Source organism: Helicoverpa armigera, chromosome 19, assembly GCF_030705265.1.
Source record: "Helicoverpa armigera isolate CAAS_96S chromosome 19, ASM3070526v1, whole genome shotgun sequence".
Taxonomy (NCBI): Eukaryota; Metazoa; Arthropoda; class Insecta; order Lepidoptera; family Noctuidae; genus Helicoverpa; species Helicoverpa armigera.
In genome coordinates this window covers 8,070,411-8,095,976 of record NC_087138.1, presented here as the reverse complement: position 1 = coordinate 8,095,976, position 25,566 = coordinate 8,070,411, and the positions used below count along the sequence as shown (strand labels likewise).

The 25,566-nt window shown below is 37.2% G+C and overlaps 1 protein-coding gene across 1 annotated transcript in view; it reads right to left on the bottom strand.

Annotated features, from left to right (window-relative positions):
• Positions 1-1,203: 1,203 nt before the first annotated feature.
• The window catches only part of LOC110374161 (malignant T-cell-amplified sequence 1 homolog), a 33,835-nt gene continuing 9,472 nt past the window's right edge, over positions 1,204-25,566 (bottom strand). The window contains exons 2-5 of the mRNA XM_049841280.2: positions 3,311-3,463; positions 2,799-2,899; positions 2,080-2,281; positions 1,204-1,366 (exon numbers count right to left, since the gene is read on the bottom strand). Of these exons, the coding sequence (XP_049697237.1) occupies positions 1,285-1,366; positions 2,080-2,281; positions 2,799-2,899; positions 3,311-3,463 (538 nt within the window). The 3' untranslated portion in view covers positions 1,204-1,284. The remainder of the gene's footprint in view (positions 1,367-2,079; positions 2,282-2,798; positions 2,900-3,310; positions 3,464-25,566) is intronic.

Genomic DNA, 25,566 nt, shown 5'->3' with positions numbered 1-25,566 from the left:
AATTACAACAGCATTTTTTTATAATGATTTGTGTCAAAACGGAACGGGGAGACCAGTTTGGCGGGAATTTAGAAATTAATGAAAAGTAGTATTTTGTTTGAAATTTAGTCAGTATGACGAATAATGACGATATAAATCTTGGCGACTCTGAAGATAGTTGGTCGGATAATAAGGCTGTGTCCCCGGTAGGAAAACTGTAAGTTAGCAGCCGACTGAGTGAGCCGCAAAGGTTGATGGGCGAATCATTGGCCGGTAAGTACATAGATTCAATAAAGACCACTTACCCAGGAAATGAAAGCATATGCTATAGGCTTAATTTTTTATTGTGTATTTACTATGAGCAAAACAATATAAACCGCCAACAACTGTAAACAGAACACCTGGTATAATGAAAGCTGGTAGCATAAGGCAGCCTATGACAATAATTTCGTGTGGGAGAGATGCTTTAGTGCATAATTGTTGTGTCCCCGGTCGACGTATTCACGAGCCTAAAAATCCACAAGCAATTAGTTCTCCCTCTCTGGGTCCCGGCCTCCCGGGCCGCTGGTAGAACAGTTTTTTTTTCGAACTTAGCTAGAGGTGGCCCAAACAAAGTCCGAACCCATAAATGACCTGACAAGGGTGCAAACATCATTGCCCACTTTCCAAAACATAACTTTATTGGTGGATAGTTAGGTATATGGTGAGTAGACGTTTGATTAAAATCTTAATATGACTTTATATTTGAAACTCAGATTAAAAATAAAATACATTTAATTAAAATCGACGTAAGTACAATTACATAATCAATTGAAGCATTATTTAATTAGTATTTCAATAACTTTGTAAATCAAACACTTCTTTGCGTTTGTTGACACGAACTTGCGGAAGTCTGACTGACGTCAATTACTGTGGTTGACGTCAAATACTATGCGCGCCAATGTGACCATGTTTAAATATATTTTGTCTGCTTCTACTAATATTATAAAGAGAAAAAAATATATTTATTTGTTTGTAATGGGTAAACTCAAAAACTACCGGACTACCTGCGAGCTATTCGAGCAGCTACATTATCTGCGAGTAACAGACTGTATTTTATCCCGGTACGGACAGTAGTTCCCACGGGACGCGGATGAAACCGCTGGAAAACGGCTAGTGTTTTATATTCTAAATGTCTTTATTTATGGTAGGTAATATAATAACTAGAAGAATTAAAACAACGAATCCCTTTAGAGATTTATATTTATTTAGTTAGTTTAGTTTTTTAAGTTACATAGAAGCATACACAATCGGAACAAGTTGGAATTACTTCACTGGTTTCATCTGCCACAGGCCGTCGTTGAGATAGTGACAGTTTTCTATACCCACGCCTTTGTTTACTTTAGCTCTGAAACAATAAATTGATAGTTTAAAACCCCATTCACAGTATTTGATACGATGTTCCATCATCAAGTTCTAGTTCATATCTTCTGGCCTTATCATCCAAACAGTTCGACAGTACCATATTATTGTATTGTCATCGGAACTACACACAGCTGCCAATTTTCATAAAGCTAGGATCCTTGGAATTAGTTACCTTGGATTTCCGTTACTAGTTCCTACCTACCTCTCTTACTCTTATTATGATACACCAATTCAGAACTATCTCGTGATTATAAGCAGTGACTTATTTTTTTTTATATCGTCTTCAGCTTGTCTGCCTTACTATATAAATTCAATAAATGACAATAGGCATGTCCTAAATTCTTAATGTAATTGCGTTCAAGGCCGATTTCGGCCATGGATGTTCTCATATATTGCAGGATATTATAACAGTGCACCAGCATTTGCGCAAACACAAGTACACTCACTATTCTTTGACTCTCATAGCCCGATCGGACAGCAAACTGACACAATCGGAAAGAGATCATACGCAGGACAAATGTTAATTTCCAGACTCCGGGCTGCTCTGTGAAAGTTTCTAAAACACACAAAGCCATTGCAGCCTGACCCGGGAATCGAACCCGAACCCGAGCCCTCATGCACAGCAGTCGTGCATGCAACCACTCGACCATCGAGGAGGCCTTATTAAATGCCTGTCACTGACTGGCAGATACTCACATATCATCAGTAGACAGCGCAGTGCATCCCACAGCTAGAGCATGTTCCTTCCCCTCAGCCATGACTGCAACCACTTGCCCCTTGTCCACGTCACTCATACGAGCCCCCGGAGACGTGAGCCCCGGGCACATGATGTTAGCCCCACTGAGCACGAAGCGGATAGCACCCTTGTCGACTTGCTGCATCGGTAGGAAGAATGGATCTGGAAAATTAGAATGAAGGAATTAATTCGACAAATAGATAAGTTGAAAAGTTTTTTGGACGCGTTATAACACCTACTGGCCCGATTTGTAAAAATATTTCAGTGTTAGTTTCCCATTTACCCGCATGCGCAAGGTAGTCCCACGGGACTGTAGGAAGCTAGTACATTAATATGATTTTAATGGTTACGCTGAAACTAGGCTATGCAATGAAGAAGCATTACTTAAATTGAATGCCGTAAGTTATGATATCCTTCCATCTATCGATGATTCATAGGTCGCCACAGGGCTAAAGTGCAACTGGTTCTTTGTTAATTGTATTATTTCTCAAACTTCGTTACAGTAATTAAACAACCCGAGGCTATGTAACAAGTGCATGGCATAGCAATAACCGCTCTTTCAAGTGGGACTTGATATGCCAAAATGTTAAGTGGCCTTTTAAGTTCCTCAGTTTCCACTACTAATGACGCAGACGCAGGGTAATTTATAAAAGCGGGCATAATATAAATATTTTCTTACACTTGTGCAAGAGTTTGAGGGTGGGCATCCAGGGTCCCTCGCGTTGTCGGAAGAAGAGGAGCTCCCCTGCGCTGTTCACCATAATCTCGATGTGGTCGTGGCTGGAAATAGAAACAAACAATATTAATGAACGAACATGTGGCAATGTGCAGACAGGCATTGAATACAACAACAATGGTCTTATAAAAATGCCAAGACAGGCTCGTGTGTCTAAAAATCACAAGTTGAGTAAATTTTGAGTAACTTCATAATTATATACCACAATTATAGCACAAAATATTATGTAGATGATCAAACTCCACTAGTGTGACTGGAAAAAGTCTGGGATATTTCATTCAGAGGTGATAAAATTACACTAATTTTGCCTAAAAACACCCAGGTGATCTGGTTCCCAGATGTCCTGATTACATTTTTTTGGACTCTAGTCACCCAGTTTATCAGAGGGGTATAGATAAACCAGTTATAAGTAAGCATCTAAACTTTATCTAAAATGTATCTCTATTCAGACGTACCATTTAACAATTCTAAAGGTATCCTTCTTAGGCAGCACTTGGTCGATGTAGTTCTCCAAGTGAGGGTACAGCTCCAGCAGACGCGCCCTGATGCCCTTCTGCACCGAGGACTTGAGCTGCTGGACGCCTGAGATGCTTTCCTTTTCATCGAATCTGAAAGGAGACACAAAAGTAATGAAAATCAATGATGACGAGTTTTTAGGAAGGGTACCTGAAAGGTTTTTAGGAATGGAAAACAACGCCCTTTTCAAGAATGCTAGTAAGTTTACTAAGTAATTCCCTTTTAATTATGTAATTTACAACAAACTTTTTAATAAAATTATAGAGTAGCCGTTTTTCCGCGGTTTCACTCGCGTCCCGTGGGATCTACTGCCCGGGATAAAATATAACCTATTTTACTCAAGAAGAGTACAGCTATCTAACAGTGAAGATTTTTTCAAATGGGTTACTTAATTTCGGAGCCTTTAGAGTACCTACATTCAAACAAACAAAAAATGATTCCTCTATATTATCTGTATATCATAGGTACCCATTGTAACACTATATGTGTAGGTCAACAGACGCTTCTAATTGGTATTATGACCTATCTTATGTAACAGAGTCCATTTAGCGGAGTAAATGAATTGAGTCTGGAATCTTGTGACGCATACTGACTGCTAACTATTATGTACCTTATTCAATTGTAATAAAGTCTAAATCAGAGTGTGGTTTAGCAGGTTCAGTAGCAGTCACTAAATATCATATCACGAATAAGTATTAAATGACTTTAGCACATGCAAACAAAGGCATGGTACCAGTGAGTGGCGGATTTACCAATAGGCCAAGTAGGCCAGTGCCTAGGGCGGCAGATTTAGAGGGGCGGCAAATTTTGCGATTTTTTTTACCGTTTTTTTTTTATAATTATACGAGTACACAATCCATATATAAATAAACGATTAATAAACGCACTGTAATATATGCTTAGGTTTATGTGATCATGAATTTCAAAATATTCCAATAGCGTTACAATAAAAATAAATTGAAAAATCCGCTCGCTCCGCTCGCGGTTTCTTCATAATTTCTGGTTTATTCTGCGCTCTTTGAGTCCAATCTAACAAAAAGTTAAAGCACCGTAGTAGCAAAAACAACTGACGCTCTACGCTGACGATTTCTAAGCTGTTCAGGAGGTGGAGGACTTTTGTGTCATAAATAATTTCCCAAAACTCAAAAAATTTCGCGCTCGCTGCGCTCGCAACTTTCACTTTACATTGTTTTTTTTTCAAACTTGTTTGAGTATTTTTGTGTTCCAAGACTTCACTTGATTCACTTGACAGTTACTTTTTTCTAATTTCTGTATCATTGCGTCCCAAAAATCACAAATTTTGCGCTCGCTACGCTCGCCGCTTCTTCTCTTTGCAGTGGTTTTTTTTCACACTGGTTTGGGTACTTTTATGTCCCAAAACTAAAAAATTTCGCGCTCGCTGCGCTCGCGACTTTTTCGCTTTAGACCGGTTTTAAAAACTCGTTTTGGTACTTTACTGTTCTAAAACTTAAAAATTTTGCGCTCGCTGCGCTCGTGGCTTTTTTACTTGACATTGGTTTTTATAAAACTAGTTAGCGCTTTATAACTTTGCAGTGGTATGATATATTCTACACGATTTTAAAGTACTTCAATTACAATTTTAGTCGTAATGTTAAGTTTTTTTTTTTGGGGGGTGCTCAATAGGTAGTCCTCCACGGGTACCGCCCGATGCGGCGTAGGTACGCCTCTGATCATAGTACCCGAACGAATGAACCAATTTCATCTTCGTTTTTTTTTTAATTACAGGTGTTTTACGGGCGAGTTTCATGAAAATCAATTGTGCCGTTTAAAAGTTACAGAGGTTTACGCTTTTAAGTCGCTGTCAGATAAACTTGTTAGGTCAACATTAAACTCTTCCTTACATAGCGGGTTGCAAAAATAATCTAGTAACTGACAGAAATATCATTAAGTTCACAATCATTAGGGGCGGCAAAAATTGAATGGCCTACTAGCGCCAAATTTGTAAATCCGCCACTGCATGGTACATAAGACATAGGTACCTACTGTAACTTTTTTTAGCTTTTACTATTTCTTTTTTAATATTAATTGACCTGCCACGCCACAAAAGATTTCCAAACTTGGATTCCACGGATAAATAAGTTTTAAATTGCTATTGTTGGATTTATTTCTTCTTTCTAAAGACCTTTAATACATGGACTACTTATAATGACAAAAAAGCTGTCACATTTTGTATGAACCAAATAAGCAGAAGACGATTATCGTAACATAACATGTTGTCTCCGAAACGGGTTTTGACAACAGGTACCTGACTGACATCTACCTGCTCTGTTAAATAAGTAAATAAAAAATAGACAGCTGTTTCGGAAAAAAAATATATTAAAGAAAGTGAACTTTTGTTCTTTTCATTCATGGTAAAGTAATATGAAGGGAATAAGTTATGGTTGAGCGATCTGCCATGTAGGTAGTCCACCATTTATTTAGGGAAGGTAATTTTTTAGACATAGAGCTCACAAAAAAGTTCTTTCCGACTCGCCCGCTTAAAATTACTTTTCAGGCGAGATCAAAGTAGGTGTGGGAGAGTTGACAAATAAGCTAAAACAACGTCCGTGAGCAAAACACATGGTTTCTCATTAATAAAAATCGGTCATAATACGGCAAACTATAGCGATCCGATGCAATAACCCACATGGCTGATTGCCGCATGCTAGTAAATAGTTAGCTAGCCATTTGGTTGGCGTTGCAAGTATTACTAGGTCAATGCACTGGCCCCGTTTGGACTAACCACTGCCGCTTTCTTATCTCACCGAACACGTGAGGGTAAAGTCCTCACGTGTTTTATACATGTTTATGTAACATACATATTCGAAAAGCGAGTCTTAGAAAACTTTCAGATTACTGCTATTCTCTACATTTTACAACACAATGTCAGAATGGAGTGATTTTTTTAACTGAGTAAAAAACCCGCACGGTAGGTAATAAGTACCTTTTTTACATTTGACGCCAAAAAAGTAATTTATTCACCTGATAATGAAGTCGGCAGACTTACCTACTTAATTATTAAAACGTGTTCAGATAAATAATCTTTCATGTAGTAACAAAAAGTGGTTCCATAAATTATATGGACATAGGTACTGAACCATCTATCTATACGTATCTACACGTGAAATCCAAACACTACTAATTTCAATAGTAGGTTCTCATTATTCCATTGTTTGACTACTAAGTTATTCATAAAGGTGAACCTATAATTTCGAACTTCGTAGGTACACCATGCTTTTGTTGACTCAGCCCGGATTTCGGAAAGCTGTCGATCAATTTGACGATTACGGCTTTGAAATAAGGAAATACAGTTCATACCTATAATTATTGTAACACGAGAATGAGCCACCAAGAATATTTAACGCAGAATCCTCGATTGCCAAAGTGTGTTAGTGCCATTGATATACATTTGTCTTGCCTTTGTCTTTGTTTATCATTGTTCTAATACACTTTTTCTAATAATGGTTAGAGCAGTTTATGGCACTTTCTTCCAAGAACAAATAGGTTTAAGTAGCGAATAACGTTACATAAACCATTTACCTACAACAACTATAACAGTTTGATAAGAGATGAACTATGGAATTCTTGTACAATATTGCATAACAACATGAAAAATACAATCTTTTATATGACGAGCAATAAATACAATCACACATTTTTACAGCCTGGCCCGCTGTAGAGTGTAAATGATGTAACACAAAGGACGGTCTTGACAGCTGTCATAATCCCGCACGCACCTGTAATCACCCTCGCTGCGTATGTCCCGCTCCCCGCGTGACCATGGAAGTGTCACTAACGAGTTGGCCAGGCTGTGATTCGTTGTTTCTATCATGCATGGATACACAATTTTTCCAAGTTAAGCTTTGAGAATATTGAAAGCATCCGGTTAGACTTAGTTTTCATCAAACTTGTCAGCATTAAGAACAGAACATATGTATGTAGAGAATATTGGGTTGCACAGGTGACTGGGTTGATGAGGTCACATAGGAATCGCATTATCGCTCCTTATAAAACTGTAGTACTCAGCTGCATCCGGTTAGAATGGAAGCCGACCCCAACATAGGATGGGAAAAGGCTAGGCAGATGATGAACATAGGGCACTTTTTATCCATATGCGGAACGTAGTTCCCTATGGACGTCAACGTAAGTTAGTGCTTATTTTTCCTAAGGATATTTTTAACTAGGTAGACAGCTAAACCCAATAATATGTAGGTGAATCGAAACGTTCACGAAATCGCTAAACAGTTTATTGTTATTGTACCTATCGTAACGGGGCCGATCACGCGATGGAAAAGTCTAGAACACATTAACTATGACCTAAAAGCTATGCTTTCAAATTATAAGCTACCTGCATTACATATCGATTTCAGACTATTATTGATTAGGTCGGCCTTACAGTAACCTTACAGAAGATATGTAATTATTACGGAAGTAACTTACAAGGGTAAGGTCGGGTATAATAGATAATTAACCTGAATCGAAAGTCTATCTCTTATTATTATATTGAGAATTCTATTCTATGAACGTAAAACCCCCTTGTGTACTCCCTTGGGTGTGCTATTATCACTATCTGCGATTTCCCTATACTACATAATGACTAATGTTACGCTTTAGACAGGTATTTACTCTATAAAACATAACACTTCTGGACAGTCGGGTAAAATGGAATGTCATTCTATCTCAGAGATCACGAGAGTACGAGAATCTGTTTATCTGCTCCACGCTGCTAACCGGACAATACGATACCATACCACGTTATGACATTACATTACCCACGCACGGACTGATCGCATTGCAAAGTTACAAGCGCAGAATGCCCACTCCGTACAACTATAACACTCAGACAATAAATATATTATTTATTTGGTACTTATAGTGCTGTCTGTTTATTGGGTAGATATGGATCAGTGATAAAAGCAAGGTAGGTATATAAAAAAAGCTCCTATTGTAATATTGAAAATAATAATTTACAACGGACTTTGACCCTTTCGATCGAAACCCTCTGAGCGCGAGTCAAGACAGTTAAAGGTAATGGAAAATTCTGAAAGATAAATATGTATAATCAAGCAGATTATTCAACCATTTTCTTTAACTAGTCAAAGCAATCATATTGAGATAAGAAAGAAAACCTTTTCAATTTTAATACATTAAAATGTAAAAATATTAAAATCCATAAGGTTATTTATAAACTAATGACTGAAGAATAAAGCAAGTTTAATAATTTAGGCCGAGTAGAAATTCTGCTTTTTGCCTGCACAAGACACATCCAATGACATCCTGTCACGTGTCTCACGACTCACGTTTTTATAAACAAAACAGTCTGACCGTCGACACTGACTTCACGCTTCAGATACACTGACGGTAATGTCCCCTTATTTATACTCTACCTCTATTCTGAAGCAGCAATGTACAGTGTAGACGGTCGATGGACGAAACTTCCTACTTGTGTATATTTAGTATTTTTACCGTTACGCAGCACGTGGTGGCACTCAGTCTGTGCATACCAATAGAGGTGTATTAATAGAGACATGTGTGAGACATTGGGTAAACGCTCTGTACGAAAAACTCACAATTAACCTTTACAGTTCAAGATTATCAGGGCCACAGTAAATCACGTGGCTGTCAGTCGCATTGCCCTATCTACGACTAATAAAATTAAAATACGATCACTACTTGAGCTCATCAGCGTTCTGTATCTCAACATTGTAAATAAGACAGACGCAAGAAATGTGATGTAATTCTCCAACGCCATTCTGCTGTTCGTGAGAAATTATTCATTCTGATATTTTTGCGAAAGGAAATTACAACAGACTTTATTTTCTGCAAATGCTTATTGCCCTATTATCCTCAATCGTAATGCGTTTTGCTAAAAGGTTGATTTTAGCTTCATGTCTACTAAAAATTAGTCTTTCAATACTTTTAGGTTCAAAAAGGTTTTATTTTCAAATCATCTATTACGCCGATGAGCACAGAAGAGCATCGGACGATCTAAAAATAATTGTCTCATCCAACTTTCACGTGTGTGATACGGGACTATAAAAACTTTTCTTTGATGTGCTGCTGTTTAACTTGTCGCAAATGGCTAGAAACTGAAATAGCAGGCGGGTTTTCCGTGCAGAGCAGCATTTTATAGTTGATGATAGGGTATCGCAACCCAGTTAGATACCACATACTAATACGGATACAGTAGACTAGATAACACTTATGTTAGGCTTTCGTATCTATTTTTAAAATGGATGTATTTTTGGATATACGGAATAAACTAACATTCTTACCAATACGTGATAAACGAAAAGGACCCCCCAGGATAAATGCTCTTGGTATATAAGAGTAAATGAGAAGCATGGGCTGCTCACAACGAAATGAAGACAGGTGTCAAAGTCAAAATAGAAATACTTTTATACAGGTGCTGATTTTTAGCCTACAAAGGTAGATGAGACGACGAAAATTTACGAGGCCTCTAGGCTAGATAATCACTGTAGCTATAGCTATATAAACTAGGCATAGCCAAGGGGACATACATCGAGAAACCTCATTTCGTTTTAGCGGACGGCGTATTTCGGTCAGACCAATTTCGCGTCGCGTGCAGCCGAACAGTAATAATGTATGAAACTATGAAAACGAATGCAACGAAAATAACGCAACGATGTTACTGTAGGTAACTCACAAATTACATTACAGTTGTCTGGTGATTGGGCTGATTCTTAAATTGTGAAATGGCCAGCGTTTTTTGTTGCAAAGAAAATCAACATCAATCATTTTAGACACGAATACCTTTAAGGAAAGCTTTCTGACGTTTATCTGCCACTCTCTGCTATAACGTTTGAAAGGGATGACAGGTTTTTTTTTACCTTTCTTTGCTTAGTTGCTAACGGTGAGTTGCTCCATGTAACCATAACTTTAACCGAATCATTATCAGTTGTCGGATCGCCGATTTGACCAATGGGCAGCACTTTCACAGCTAGTTATGAATATATACATAAAAATTGCTGAAAGTGAAGACATAAATAACACTACACTACATTATTGATCCTTCTTGTTAAGTCATGTAACTTTTTTATGGAATTCCATAAATAAGTAAACTGTTTATCTTTCTGTACTGAATATAATATCCAAAGTTGAATGAATCCAGTCAGTTTAATTCACAAGGGCGAAGTCAGGGTCATAGTTATTTGAGAGGGTTCAACCGTTAACCTTTGAAGGTTATTTTGTCTTTTTCAATAAAAAACATGATAAGCAAGCAGGTTTTGTAGTACCCACGTAATTTCCATTTACGTAGCAGTGTTATGAATAACATTTTTTGGTATTAGCATTAAGAATATTTTGGAGCTGAAATTCCAATTTGATATGATGAGGTTAAATTATGCAAGCTTAACCAAACTTCAGCACTTTGTATAACATTTTTTCCTTTCGTCATAATTTGTATAGCGCAAATGCATAAGTTTATTCTTAATTATCTTTCACAGGGATGCAGTTGACCTACACACTTTTACTCTTCATGACACTATAAAAAGGGTCTTAGTCTTTTTTACTAACTCATTAAAATCAAAAGGCTACCCAGATCAGACTAAGAAGTCCCTTCTAATCCCTTCACTCTCTAGAGATTGGAATTAAAGACATTATTTTCGCGAAAGTTGAAATTCTAACTCTAATAAGCAAAGCAAATCAACAGATACAATACATTAAAGAAATCCACCAAAAGCCATATATTTAAGCAAATTCACAAAAATATAAAATAAACCCACAATGCAATAGTTGAAAATTAATTTTCCACTCAACGCAGTAGAAACAGCGAATGACGACCACCGCAATTATGCACGCACACCGATGCATTTGCATGGTGTATTTATTTGTAGGTACACGAGCATGGCATTACTTATGTTTAACATTATTCTTACGCAAGATATAAACAATTAACAAAGACCAATACAATTATAACGACATAGCTCACGACCTTTTCACTGCATAAGGTTTCTTCGCGTCAGTAACATCAAACCATTTCCTCCTTGTTCTAATTATTTGACACTTAATTATGTTTATAAAGCAATTAGTGTGAGTATTTATAATTCTCTGCGAGTTTCTCATTGTCTTTTTCCTTAATAATAATTCTGAGTATTTGAAGCTGGTTCTTTGTGTTGAAGATGTTCTACATATATCAAGAAAGCGGCTCAGCCATAGTTGTTTTCTCAGTTAGTAACTCAGGAACGCACAGCAGTGACCGAGTCGACCCACACAAGTCTCTCACCCGCTTTTCCTACATAAAACATCTATAGGTACCAAAATAATACCAAAAACATTAGCTTTCATCATCAAAACAAGAGCTGTCCTAATGAAAGTCCTAGCCTGACAATACAAACACGATCTATTAAAACCTTGAACTACATACATCGATCCGAAGCGACGCGCAGTACCGCTGTTGTATCACACATTTATTTACAAAATAACTGGACAAAGGCAGAAGAATAACTTCGTTCATGAACCGGGTCATATGTATCTTCAAAAATCACTCCCAATGGACATCTTAAGACGCGCGCAACCATGAGCATTTATTAGCATAATTTTTATTTTTAACTTCACAGACTCGAAGAAATAATATAATTGTTCAAAATGAAGCATCAATTAAGGATCAAAAAGGAATTTTTTTATTACGAACATATTTTTCTCCAACAACACTGAGTGGACCTTCTGCACTAGACTTTACTAGGTAACCTACGTAATCTATGTGGGCGGCGACGCGGGACGCGGAAAAACACATAATTCTTATCCGTCTACAAACCGCTCCAGTGGTATCTCCACTTAGAGAAGAGAATTCGCTAAAGCATCTTAGCTGCTGAAAACGACGTTTGTTTATTACTCTACTCATTTATTTATTTTTCTTCTCTCTGCCGTAGTTAATGACAATTTAGTTAATTTGATTCTGCACAGTGATTCGCGCGATTTTCTGAGTCGACAGAATGTTGCCCCCTTATGTCCAGTGTGTAGTACGACACTGCCCTACAAAATGATTTTCAGATTACCGGGGGTCCACTGTAGATAGATAGGTATGAGCTTTCAAGCCTTAAAAAAATCTGGTTCACGATTTCCTGAAGGATAGGTTAGGCAAATGTAACAGTTCATAGTTGCAATACAAAACAAGCCGCGGGAAATTGCATTGCATACCAATTAGCCGATATATTTTCCTTTTCGCAATAAAAAAAATATCGCTTTTCCAGGTTTTTATGTTTGCAATCTACCTATACCTTCATTTTTTTATGAATGCCGTTGGGTTACGATCTAATACTAATCGCCATCGCCATGAGTATTCGGTAAGTATCTCAAATTCTACACATAAGCGATTTTCAAAAGGTAAGTACTAACCAGGGCTTACCTACGTACCTACTGAACATATTTTCCTAATATATATAATAAACAATTTATATACCTCTAATTAATATTACCTTACTATGACTGTGCCGATCGATCGATATTTAATTAAGGTCTAAATGCTCAACCGACTGTCTACGAATAAAAAGGAATACAAATTGTTAATGTGGTTCCAAGGTCTACTAAATTAGAGAAACATCAAAACATACAGATTCAGGTACTCAGTTATATTAGTAAATAAACAGACTGAGACAGCAGGTAGAGGTACCTATTGCAACAAACAAGTGTTCAAGATTATTACCTATATTTTTTTCTTTATTGATCGATCATACATTCCAAGTACAGTATTATGAAAAATTTACAATACATATTTTAAAACAGTTAATTAGTAACGTTGTGAAACACTAGAATAATAAAGTATTCGTTAGCATGCCATAATCTTGATAACACGTGACACATTTCAGTATTAAATATTCAAGTTCCATTTTCGTAGAAACGATTAGACCTATTTACTTTCAAGGTTAGACTGTCAGTCTATTTCCATGAAAGAATAGAAAGCCCTACAATATGACTATTTCTAGAAAGTTCCCTCGTTATATCATGATGCGATAAAACCACGTACATGGTAAAATAACCTCAAAAGAATGGAACTCCATGTTGAGTAACACCATTAAACAATTAAGCACTTGACAGCTAGGCCATGACGCCATACAAAATGGAGAAAACAGAGGATAAGCATAATGCACTCTAACACAATGCATTAAGGTTGCAAACGGAATAACTTGTTCAGTTTCTTAACACTAGGACTCTTCTTATTGTTCAAGGACTTTTGAATCTAGGTTTTGAATGCTAGACTGGAGCTATAAGTCTGGGTTATGTGACTAACTTTCAGATTTATAAGTAGATACCTACAGTTCTAAGCAAATTCAATGGAAATTGGCTGCAACCGTTCTGCAGTGTAATTACATTTGCATCTGCATAACCTGTTTTTAGCAGCGTTTGATTTATGCTAGTAGTCAGTACATTTTCTATTATCGTGGAATAAAACTATTTGGAACCACTTAATAGGTAAATAAGTCAGAAACGATCACATTAGTGATTATTAGACTGGGCACAGACAAGTTAATCGGTAGTAGGTATAAAATGTTCTATTTTAGGCCTAATTGCATCATAGCTGATAATGGTTCGGTCGACTCAATGTGAGTCAATAGACAATAGTAGGTACAAGTATAATTACTAACTGTTTTCAGCAGTTCTTCCCGTGTCCCGAGGGAATTGTTCCCCACATCTGTATAAAAAGTAGCCTGTCCTTTCTCAAGTTACAGCTAGACTACCAGTGTATCAAAAAATGGCTCAGAAGTCCTGGCGTCCGTCAGACACTTTCGCATTCTCAGCAAATTATCCCTTTTCCATTATTTCTACAACTCTCCTCACGTCCTTAGAAATACATACATAAGATGGAAAGAGCTGTAAACTCGAGGATTGGAAATAGACCACTCTCGAGATAGAATCTAGAAAAACAGAAAGCGATCGTGATGCCAGTGAAACCGACTGATCAATATAGGTACTACTAGTTAAGCATACGCTTCGTCTATCTTGCACTCTTTTTAACCCCCGACGCAAAAACGACGGGGTGTTATTAACCCCCGACGCAAAAACGACGGGGTGTTATAAGTTTGACGTGTCTGTGTGTGTGTGTGTGTGTGTGTGTATGTGGCATCGTAGCTCCCAAACGGATGATCCGATTATAATGCGGTTTTTTTTGTTTAAAAGGTATGTCAGTCGGGAGTGTTCTTAGCTATGTTTGGTGGAAATCGGTTCAGGTCTTCAAGGTCATCAGCTCGATTGTTAGGTGTGATAGGAATGTTACACGCTCAGTTTACTTGCAAGCATATGTGGGACCTGAAATTTGAAACACTAATGTCTTCTGGAACCACTGAGCTGGTCTGCTGGTAGGGCACGAAGGTAGGAGACGTAACCCTGAACTGCCTTTTAGGAAACCCATCGAGTTTCGGCTCGTTGAATTTGTCTTGACGAGTTCTCTTCATGTTTCTGATTGACGAGAACCTGATGCTGGAAATGGGATGTGGCGGATGAAACCCTGGAATGCCGGAATGAAACGGATAAACCGATTTATATTTTTACTGAAAATCTAGAATGACCAAAGGTTAATCTTTATTGTTTCTCAATCTGTGCAATTCTCCCAGAGCCAGTTTGTCATGAGGATTGTTAAACAGCTTCCATTGGCTGAGATCGCATATAGCGACCCCATCTTAAGATAAAAGAAATTAAACGAAAGAAGGAAAAATTAAGGAGATCCTTCAAAAAGCATGAAATAAAATTAAATTATAAATTTAAAAAAACCCCCGACCCAAAAAAAGTACGCAATAATTTTGACAGAAGGTAAAAACGCTGAACCCTATAAAAAAGCATAAAATAACTTTTAACACTACGTAAGTACCAACTAAAGCATGTCAGACTAAACTAAATTTTGACATGTCGGGGGACCGCTTTTTACCTTCAAAAATACTTACATAAATTAAATGATACCTACCTAATTACAACATTTGTATAAAAAAAACACGTATCTATAGTAATGAATTAGAGCGGTCCCCCGACACGACAAAATTTAGTTTAGTCTGACATGCTTTAGTTGGTACTTACGTAGTGTTAAAAGTTATTTTATGCTTTTTTATAGGGTTCAGCGTTTTTACCTTCTGTCAAAATTATTGCGTACTTTTTTTGGGTCGGGGGTTTTTTTTGTGGTAAGACCACAAATTAAATATGGTAAGACCATGTTTTCAGACGACAGTTACGTTACAGTTGAATTAGGAACCCTCAGTTCATCTCTTTGCATCTACGAATTCTACGATAAAAGGGGGCCACACCCCCACAGTCATGGAACTGCTCCAAAATAGAGACAACCACATCAATATGTTGATAGCGTAGCGAGTGTTGTAACGAAATTTGGCACACAGCACAGCGTAAGGTTCGACTCGGTAAACATTCGAAGTGTGCCAAACACGAGACCGAGGCCTAAAGTGAAAGTATATCTACTATTATGCAAGCTAATATACGAACGAAGGCTTCATACATTAAATAAATAATCGGAGCATCACTTGACTAAATAATATGAAAAGAAGAATTAGTTCGGATGTGAGAACTTAGGGAGAGTCCTCCCGCTAATCTTAGTTTGATTTCGTATGCCAAACAAACATAGAATATAGATGGATAGGATTAATATAAATTCATAAGGCAGCTAGGTAACAGCGATTTGAGAAGAGCTGAAAGTTGAGGTGCTCAAAAAAGAAGTAGCTGGCTGAAATGTAAAAAAACCCGTTGGTTTAGCGTCATCTAGTTGTAGTGTTGAACATTGCAATCAATAAATCACCTAATCTACGTTTAGTTACACGTTTATTGAATGGCGTTGTTTAGTCAAAGGGCTAGCTGCTTGAAAGAACGAAATATCCACATTTGTCACCGTAATACTCATAGAATTACCTAAAATGTTATGTCACAAACAAAGATGAGATAACTGTTTACACCACACGTGTTTGCTACGGTTAGATAAGCTTTAAGTGGGCGACCGTGGCGACCACTTCTAGCTGGCAGTTTTAAAAATAGAAACTGCAGACGCGTATTTTATACAAGTGGGTAAAGTAAGTGCATATTTGGACAGTTTTCTCACGTTTTAGTCATGAATGTGAATCAACAAAAGTTGCTGCAAAAGGTTGCTTAGGTCAGGTCTTACTGTACATAGATGATTTCATGTGCAGATATCTGCTATAGGTCTGGTCTGATCTGACCCCTCTTTTCGCACTTTCTCAAGTCTCTGAACTTTCTTTTATAAAAATCTAAATTAAAATAAGACCACTTCTAATATTTACTCGAGGTTATGCATGTAGTATAACCTCTATGATAAATAAATGGTTCAATATGTATTAAAATTAGACTGACAACGACCCCTTTTGAAGCTAAATTGTTGGCTTCTTATGAGATAAATTCTTGGCTTAACGCAATACGTTAACCTTTGCCATCATTAAGGAATGATAAGGAATAACAGGTAGATATTGAAAGTACCAAGTACTTTAGAATATCGACTGGTTTATCTCCATACTTGAACTTTCACTACAGAAATAAATATGGAATAGAGAAATTGAAATGCTGAACGCACTTTTGATATTGTAATATTCTCTTGTACTCGTATAAAACCTGAAAGACAAAGGATATTATTTAAACTGCTAAAAACATGCACTTTAGAAAAAACACCTACCCAAATGGTCTTTTATCTACTTTCTAATCTTGTTTTCCAGCCCACAGGGACAGCGAGGGTTCAAAATAAACACAACGGGATCGTCAACAGAGAGTTCCAATTTACATTTCATTATGAAAATAATTATTCGGTTGTTCGCGTCACACGAATTACGTATTGAACGACAAGAAGCCATAGAACTCCTTCACTCTATAAGCCGTAACTTTATGATGAGGCCGTACTCTGAAGGTATACCTAGGTAAGTATAGATATTTAGATAGAATATTTTTTACGAATACAACTAAAAAGTATCATCTAGAAAGTCTGACCAACCTACTGGAGTTATTGCAGGATTTATATGTCATAGTTATGGCCAGGGGATGGATGCGCGCTGCCCATGACCGGATGGTTGGCGTTCGATGGGTGAGGTCTACGTTCAGCAATAAATGCCAATTGCCTAATACGATGATAATGATTCTGTATTCTACAAGGTAGGACGTAACAAATCGATGTACTTGAAACTTTTATTTCCCTTTACTTCATAAAAAGGGGTCATAAAAACTTTATACATAAGAAATGGACGACACATTGGAGTACCTATTGAACCTCCTTGTTATGTAAGACTCGACCTGAAGACACTTTCAAGGACAAAGTACAAAGAACTTAGAAGGCGAAAGGTTAAAGGTCACCATATACCAGATCAAAGTAAAGTTTAGTTATATTTTGCTTAACAACAAGACAATTAAAACGGATTTATTTAATTACAATAACAAGAAGTTTTGTAATAAATTCCAAGTTCTCGGTAAACGCCTTAAAATCACAGCAAGTTTGAGATTCCGAGTACTTAATTACAAATGAAAAATGTTCCCCTCTTTGGCTCTTGTTGTCATTTCGAAAGTTGGGAAATAATTTAATTCGAATTGGATAGGTATGAAAATACGTAAGTAGCCATTACACTAAGGAAGTACGTGCGTAGGTATAATATGGCGTCCATCCAAAAAGTTTTAATCAAAACATGTTTCTTTATAACCGTATTAAATGTTAACAAAAATTACGTACATACAATAATGCTGATCGATTAATAATTTTATTGTTGCAATTTTCCGTGAAAAGAAATAATAAAAAAAATCGCATTTACCGTTAAAACTATTGAACCGATTTCAATTTGGTATACAGCCTTATACCAGTGAGACCCTGAGGGAATAGTATCAGCAGAACCTACTTACTCAAAAAGATAGAAAAACATGAAATAACAGCAAATATAATAGATAATTTTGTCAGCAAATTAATTAGGTACCAGCTTTTAACGTTTTATTGTTTGCTCTTTTCTAATTATTATCCCGAGGTCAATCAATTTTGCGGCTTTGACGTCGGGAACCAAAATAAATATTTTCAGTAATCTGGGTCGATCCGAAAAATACTTCGGAAAAATGTTTGACGCAAAACTTCGGTGGAATGCTGTATATTGGGTCAAATAAAACATCCAAATGGTTTATCTCCAAAACATAGATGACACAGTTATTTAGGAAGGTCGAGATATCGAAAAAGCATGCAGGAAATAGATAAGAATTTCCGCATTGTTACAAAAGTGCCAAACAAGTACAATGTGTATGTACATTTTATCTTTCCTCAGACATAACAGAGGAAACGCTATTTACAAATTCATGATCCAAAGAGACGAAATAGACTGTAGGAGGTATGTATTGTTTTTTTTCCACGGCATACGGGTTTCAGCCACTTCCTGAAAGCAGGGTTTGACGTTCCTACCAGGATAAAAGCTGTCATTTCGACGTCTTACTGGTTCAGCAATCGCAATCGCAAGTTATTTTTGTATTAAGAAGGGTTCGATGTTAGAAACGTAAGATGGATGGATCTGCGGATGTTTTCTCTATCGCACAAATACTGCAAAGGGGATTTTGATGAAACTTTGAAGTAATATAATATGTAGCTTATACCTAAGAATAACATAAATGATACTCTTTATGGCATAGGACACCAGAAACCGCGGAAACAGGTAGTTCTCTCATGTAGCGATTGCATAAACAGCTGCATAATACACATACTGCAAGGTACCTATATCTGCATCCATACTCCTATTGTCTTAACCAGCATTGCTATTATCATGTTAACCCAGTTCTGAGCGACCTAAAACGAGGTTAATTAATTAAATTCATTAACAATACGAAATATGCCATCTGTACTGTCAATTTGTGCATTACGAACTAAGCCTGACTGAAAATTAGTGGCAGATTGACTAGATAGCAAGATTAGCTATTGCTTCGGGCTCTGCGCTGACGAGGGACTAACATACAGGGCTTAGGGGGTCCCTACACTACTAAACCGACTTCTTTGTTCGCTATTCGTCACAATAGGTTAGGTGATGAGTATTTGCTATTTTTAAGGACTTAAGGGGCCTGCCCTATTCTTGCAACGGTTGCTAGAATAGGCTTGCTTAATCCGGCACTGGAAATAGATTATTACCCACGAATATCAAATCATGTGTTAAGAAATAAGGATATTTCAGCAATATTATAATCAAAACTACTAATGTGTTGTTATTTGTTACAACTAACACGTGTTTTTTTTTATAATCGGTCTATCTTAGGTATGTCTTTATCAACGGCCTAATTTTTATTGATAACCAGAGTTGAGTAACCAAATTGAACGATAAATCATCTTTAAGGCGCTCTATAGAATGTTTATGGCGTTCTATTTACCAAACACTTATTACAATATTAGATGTAAACAAGTTGCGGCTAATTACAACAAAACAAAGTTGTTATCAATGACGTTTGTTATTTATTTCCGTCTACGTTCAAAGTGCAGAGAAAAGGGCGCTTCTACGCATTATCACATACAACAATTATAACATAGAACAGATATTTTACTTCGGCGCTGAATTTTTATTGTGTTCTGAAAATGCCCTCGTTATAATTACTATAACTTTTAGAAGAAGTTCAAATCCCAAAGCAATATAGAGATTTCTACGGAAAAGTCCCTGATTCGTAACTTACGAAGTTAATACCTCGTCAAGAATCAAAATAGAAGACAGAGGTGTTAGAATATTGAGAACGATGCCCTACCTATGCACACATTTGGCCTCGTAAGTCAAATCGATCAATACGGGAATACGGGATAGTTTGAGCACTCCTGACAATAATGTGAATTATGAGGGCCTTGTCAGAGGATCGATAGCTTCCCTCTTCAGAGTCTACCCTTTCATGCCTGTAGCACACCTCCGCTGCGAAACAACAACTGCGTAACCGCTGCGTGAGTTTCGCTGTGCAACAGTACTACACTTGAGCGAAACTATAATAGCGAAACAGAACGAAACCTAAAACTAGAACAGTTGAGAAATAAGAATCGAAAGAAAATGTCGTCGCTTTCGGAGTCAGAGGAGGAACTAATCTTACTGTGGTCGCCTACTTTAAAAATTCAGTAAATTCCAAATCCATTGTTCCTATTTCGCTCATAAAAATTGTCGATTGCTACAGACGCGTCCGAGATACACGCGGAACCGCTCCAAAATGGCGGACAACGGGCGGAGATGTAGACGGCGCCTAAGCAAATGAGCGAAATCATGTTAGAAAGAGACAACATCATAGTCTGTTTTGTACGTTAGAGCAGGGAATTTCGCTATTGTTTCGCCGCCCAACAACTCACAACTCACAGCGAAACTGTGGCGGTTTCGCCCTTTGGGTTTCGCAGCGGAGGTGTGCTACAGGCATCAGACGGCATGAACATTCGCTTTTGTAGTCGATTTAGATTTTTCCTCTTGTCTAAGCATAGTTTACGGTAAACCATCCGTTGAAAATGTTTACGCACATGACTGACCGCAAAGTATGTGTTGTCCATTTGTTGGCTTAGTTTGAAGAGGATTAGGTAGTAGCTGTTTCCATATAAATCTAACTTCAGACCAAAATCGAACCAAAAATAAATAATCCCACTCAAAATGCTTATAAACTACATGTTTATCTCAATATACGTGAAGACCATATAGAGAGTCTATGATATCTACGAGTATAGACCATAACCATAACATTTTCACGCTTCTTCAACGGCACAATAGTCATTTTATCATCCAGCCATTTCCGAAGCAGGTTTTACAACATTTACTAAAACGATATCACCTCTGGAAAGTACGGGTGGGCATAAAATTACGAACTACCGACATAACGGGGCACTTTACAGCTTTCGTACCATTCTAGCTCGCACTTCTGATAGACATTTATTTCTCTATTAATATTGTATCAGCAAAAGGCCCGACCACGTGACTTGAAGCAACCCAGAAGTTTGTTCTCAATGTTTGTTTTGCAATTTTTTTTTTTAGGTCAGTGGGTCATCTCGGGAACGGCCAACCAAAACCAAAATGAGGATTTCGTGTTTTTTAGGGTTCCGTAGCCAAAGGTTAAAACGGGACCCTACTGTTTTCGCTCCTCTGTGCTTCCGTCCGTCCGTCTGTCACCAGGCTGTATCTCATGAACCGTGATAGTTAGAGAGTTGAAATTTTTAGAGATGATGTATTTCTGTTGCCGCTATAACAACAAATACTGAAAACTAGAATAAAATTAATATTTTGGGGGGCTCCCATACAACAAACGTGATTTTTTTGCTCACTTTCTAAATAATGGTTCGGAACCTGCAAAAAAAAACTCCGCCCAAATCGACCAATGGTCAATCGGAAAAAACATAACATAATAATCGATATTGTAACATAATGTTTTCAATAATACCTACTCATCAGGCACGTGATTGATAACAAAACCACAACACTGATAACTGGCTGAAAACGTGACGGATTTGATATACTTTGCGTTTGTTAATTAGTTTATTAAGTACCTACATTTTTCGATATTAATTTCGATATTTTCGGATAGTAGATCGAATCGGTAGACGGTCTTGTCTATGAATATAATGTAGGTACAGACGATTATAAAAAGGTCAAAAAGATTTCATCATTATTGTCATATGTACCTAGGGCTGCCATCCGCCCGGGTTTCCCCGGATTTGTCCTCGTTTGGAGACCGTTCGGGGGCCGTCCGGCCGGGGTTTGAAAAAGTGTCCGGGGAAAACCCGGACCAAATGAAAATTAGGTCTTCTCACAAATGTCCGGGTTTTTTTCAACCTTTGTCCGGGTTTGACGAAATTCGAGATGGCAGCCCTATATGTACCTATAGCCATTTCAATAGATAAAAGTGGGTACACTCACCGATTTATGCGTGTTTATGCTTATTATAAATTATCGTCACGTGAAAAGAATATAACTTTTAATTCGTTCTGCAATTAAAAGCGAATGATGTAATGAATTACTGAGACATAATCACATAACCGATTTTCCCTTTTTTCTTTTTTAATCTTTATTGATGAGAAATTCATTTATTGATCAGATTTCATCCTGTGTAATTTAAGACTATTCACTTCAAATTGTCGCCACCAAGGAAACAAGGGAATCTTTGATAACAAAAAGCATTAGATAAGATAGAGAAGGTCAACCATAGGTTCAGATCAATAGTTTCATTACGTTGCGTCAAGGAAAAGTACCCTCAAACATAGTTTTATGTGACGTTGACTATTGATGGATATTTATTATGTTTATAACTTACAGTAATATTATTATAATGAGGAACATTCTACTCAACCGATCTTTATCTGCTTGAAACTCTCTCATAGTTGCTTAGTACTTTTATGTCCAGGGTCGTATTTATCCTCTCGCGGGCCCGTGGAACAGTGGAAAAAGGAAACTTTTAGAGTGATCAGAGAAAAAAAAATGGCGTTAACGTTTCCCGGGGTTCTAAAAAAGGGGTAAAGAAGAGCCCTATCTATCGCTGGGGCCCATGGCTAGTTTTCATAGCGCTCAATAGATTGACTGAGAGGGGACTGGCCAACAGTTTAAGTTTTGTCACTTCTTGAGTCCGTTGACTCCGTCAGTATTTTTACTAATGTCAAGTAACTATTAAGTAATCTGTGCTAATGTGAATTATGTGAATTTTTGTGACCTGACACTATTACCTAGTGATTTTCTAACTGCGCAATCAAAAAGCAATTTACGAATGAAAATGCGCAAGTAGGTAGGTAAGTACTTGAAAGAACAACAAATAAAAAACGAAGGCATAAAAGGAGAACTTCCAAATACTCAAGATCGCTTATTAAAATTCGCTCAAATTCTACAGCGTAATTAATTTGTTTCAAGGACAAGGATTACTTGATGCCAAATGCTAAGTAGGGTAGGGTGGTAGCCAATGAACCGCGTGTACACTATGAACCATAGTACCTACCAGCCATACCTAACGTTGCTAGCTCGAGCAAAAATTATGTCGAGACTCCCTTGCCACGTCAAGAAGTTTGGTCTATTCGCCGTGGGTCTGTCGCGATATACTCACCTGTGAGCCGCGTCTTAGTCTTCTACTCAAGCAAAAACGACAAAAAAAGGTGAGTTTCTTTTTGTTGTTACTTTAATAATCCAACTCTTACTTAACTATGTGTGAATTGTATGTGTAATGTAGATCATTAGGCTTATCTGAGACTATTTTTTGGAATTAACTCTCAACGGTTTTTGTATAAAACATGACCTAACATTTCCTAAGAGGGGGTGGGTACGCTGTGAGCCATTTATCCTGGGTAAGCAATGAACCACGGTTCATTGTGTATTGTGTACCACATCTTAGTGCTTTGTATGATATATGATGAGGTGGGAAGTATTATTAGACAGTTAACCTCTAAGTGTTAATGTGAGTACCTATAATTAATTACCATTATTCGTCTATTTCAGCATGGGGCGAAACACGGTAGGGAGGAAAGCACGTAAAAAAGGGTATCATACCGCCGAAGCTTCACAAAGAGGTATAGAAAAACACTTGTCGGGATTAAGCATTCGAAAAGCAGCAAAAACTGCAACCTTCTCTATCCAGTATTGCGACAGACGAAGTGTTTGTGCGAAGATATGTCACAAACAAAGTACAGGAACAATCCGTCTTGTAGACAAGAGCCCCATTATGATGCAAGTAAATTTCTTACTGCCCAACATGAAGACAGCATAAAGAAATGTTGATTGTTACAATTTGTGATTTGGACAATAAAAAACCATAAGTCTGAATGTGATAAAAACACGTCGACTTTATAATGCTAAGAGCATTTTAATTAATATAAATATACAAGTACAAAATGTTTTTTCTTTTTTCCCGGAAAGAGTGTGTGCGTAACTTTTAAGATGTTCATAATTATTGTTAAAAATTAAGTTTTAAGGCTGATTTGCTGGTTCTTATACGTATGTATAACCCGAAACTTAATAATTATAAAAAGTTATAAATAGTGTATTTATTTTTCTTTAAAACAAATAATAATGTTTTTTTTTATATTACCGTGATTCATTGTGTACCACATGGTTCATTTAGTACCACCCCCCGGTTCTTTGTGTACCCCTAGGAGTACGCTATGAACCATTTCTCATGTTTTAAAAAAACATGTATAAGTTAGGCAACAACAAATGTTTTCCACTTATTTCAACCCAATTTGGCAGCTTATTAAATAACCTATCATTTGAGACAAAAATATTTTCTTAGACTGTAAAAACGAGCGCGCTAGAGATCTCCAAACTTTTGGTGGTTCAATGGCTACCACCCTACCCTACGAGTAGATAATGTGTGCAAAATGTGTTGGTAAGCGCATGACTCAACAACGCCTGGACCAATTTGGCTAATTCTTTTTTTGTTGTGTTTGTTATTGTCAGGAGAAGGTTCTTATGATAAAAATAGGGTAAAGTAGAGAAGTCAGTTGACGGGAGCGAAGCCGCGGGCAAAAGCTAGTGTGTGATAAAAATGTAATAAAGATGTTTGCAACTTCAAGGGCACATCAACAATAATGATTAAATTCCGACATAGAATGTATTATTAACAGTGATGTGATTATAAAGTCTTAATTAATCTTATTTTCAAATAAGTATAAACTATCCTAATTTTGCGTCGCATAAATATTCGGCTGAAAGCGGAGAAGCAAGAAAGTCTGAGTTGACAACTAGTCTTACCAAGGGATATAGAGCTGCCCTTGTTTTGGTTTTTGAGATAGGCAGTTGGTCCATGTACTGGCACTCAGCTGCATCCGATTATTCTGGAAACCGACCCCAACATAATTGGGTAAAGGCTAGGCAGATGTTTTGCGTCGTATAAATTCTGTTCCAAAATCTACGCAGTCGTTTGCCGAAAATGCGTCGCAGACAATGTCCCCTGTCCGCTCATGGGTGTTACGTAATGGGGTTCCCCTACGCTTCCTGTGGAAACTGCGTCACACATCCGAATAAAAAAACATTAAGAACCTACTTAAGTTCCAAGCTCCTTATTTCAGCTCTTCAGCTACTTTATAATAGGGGAAAATTCGCATCGGCATTCTTATGTAAATAATATCGCGTTTACAACGTCGTGTATGTATTCAGAATTTCTACGAACGATAAGATTAGACGCGGTTTAATAAAGTATTAATTGTACCTACCTATAAAATATTATCGACAATCACATCACGTGTATGTATGAGACAAATAGGTCAGATTACTTCTAAATATAGTACAAGAATACCTGTTATCAACCTAGG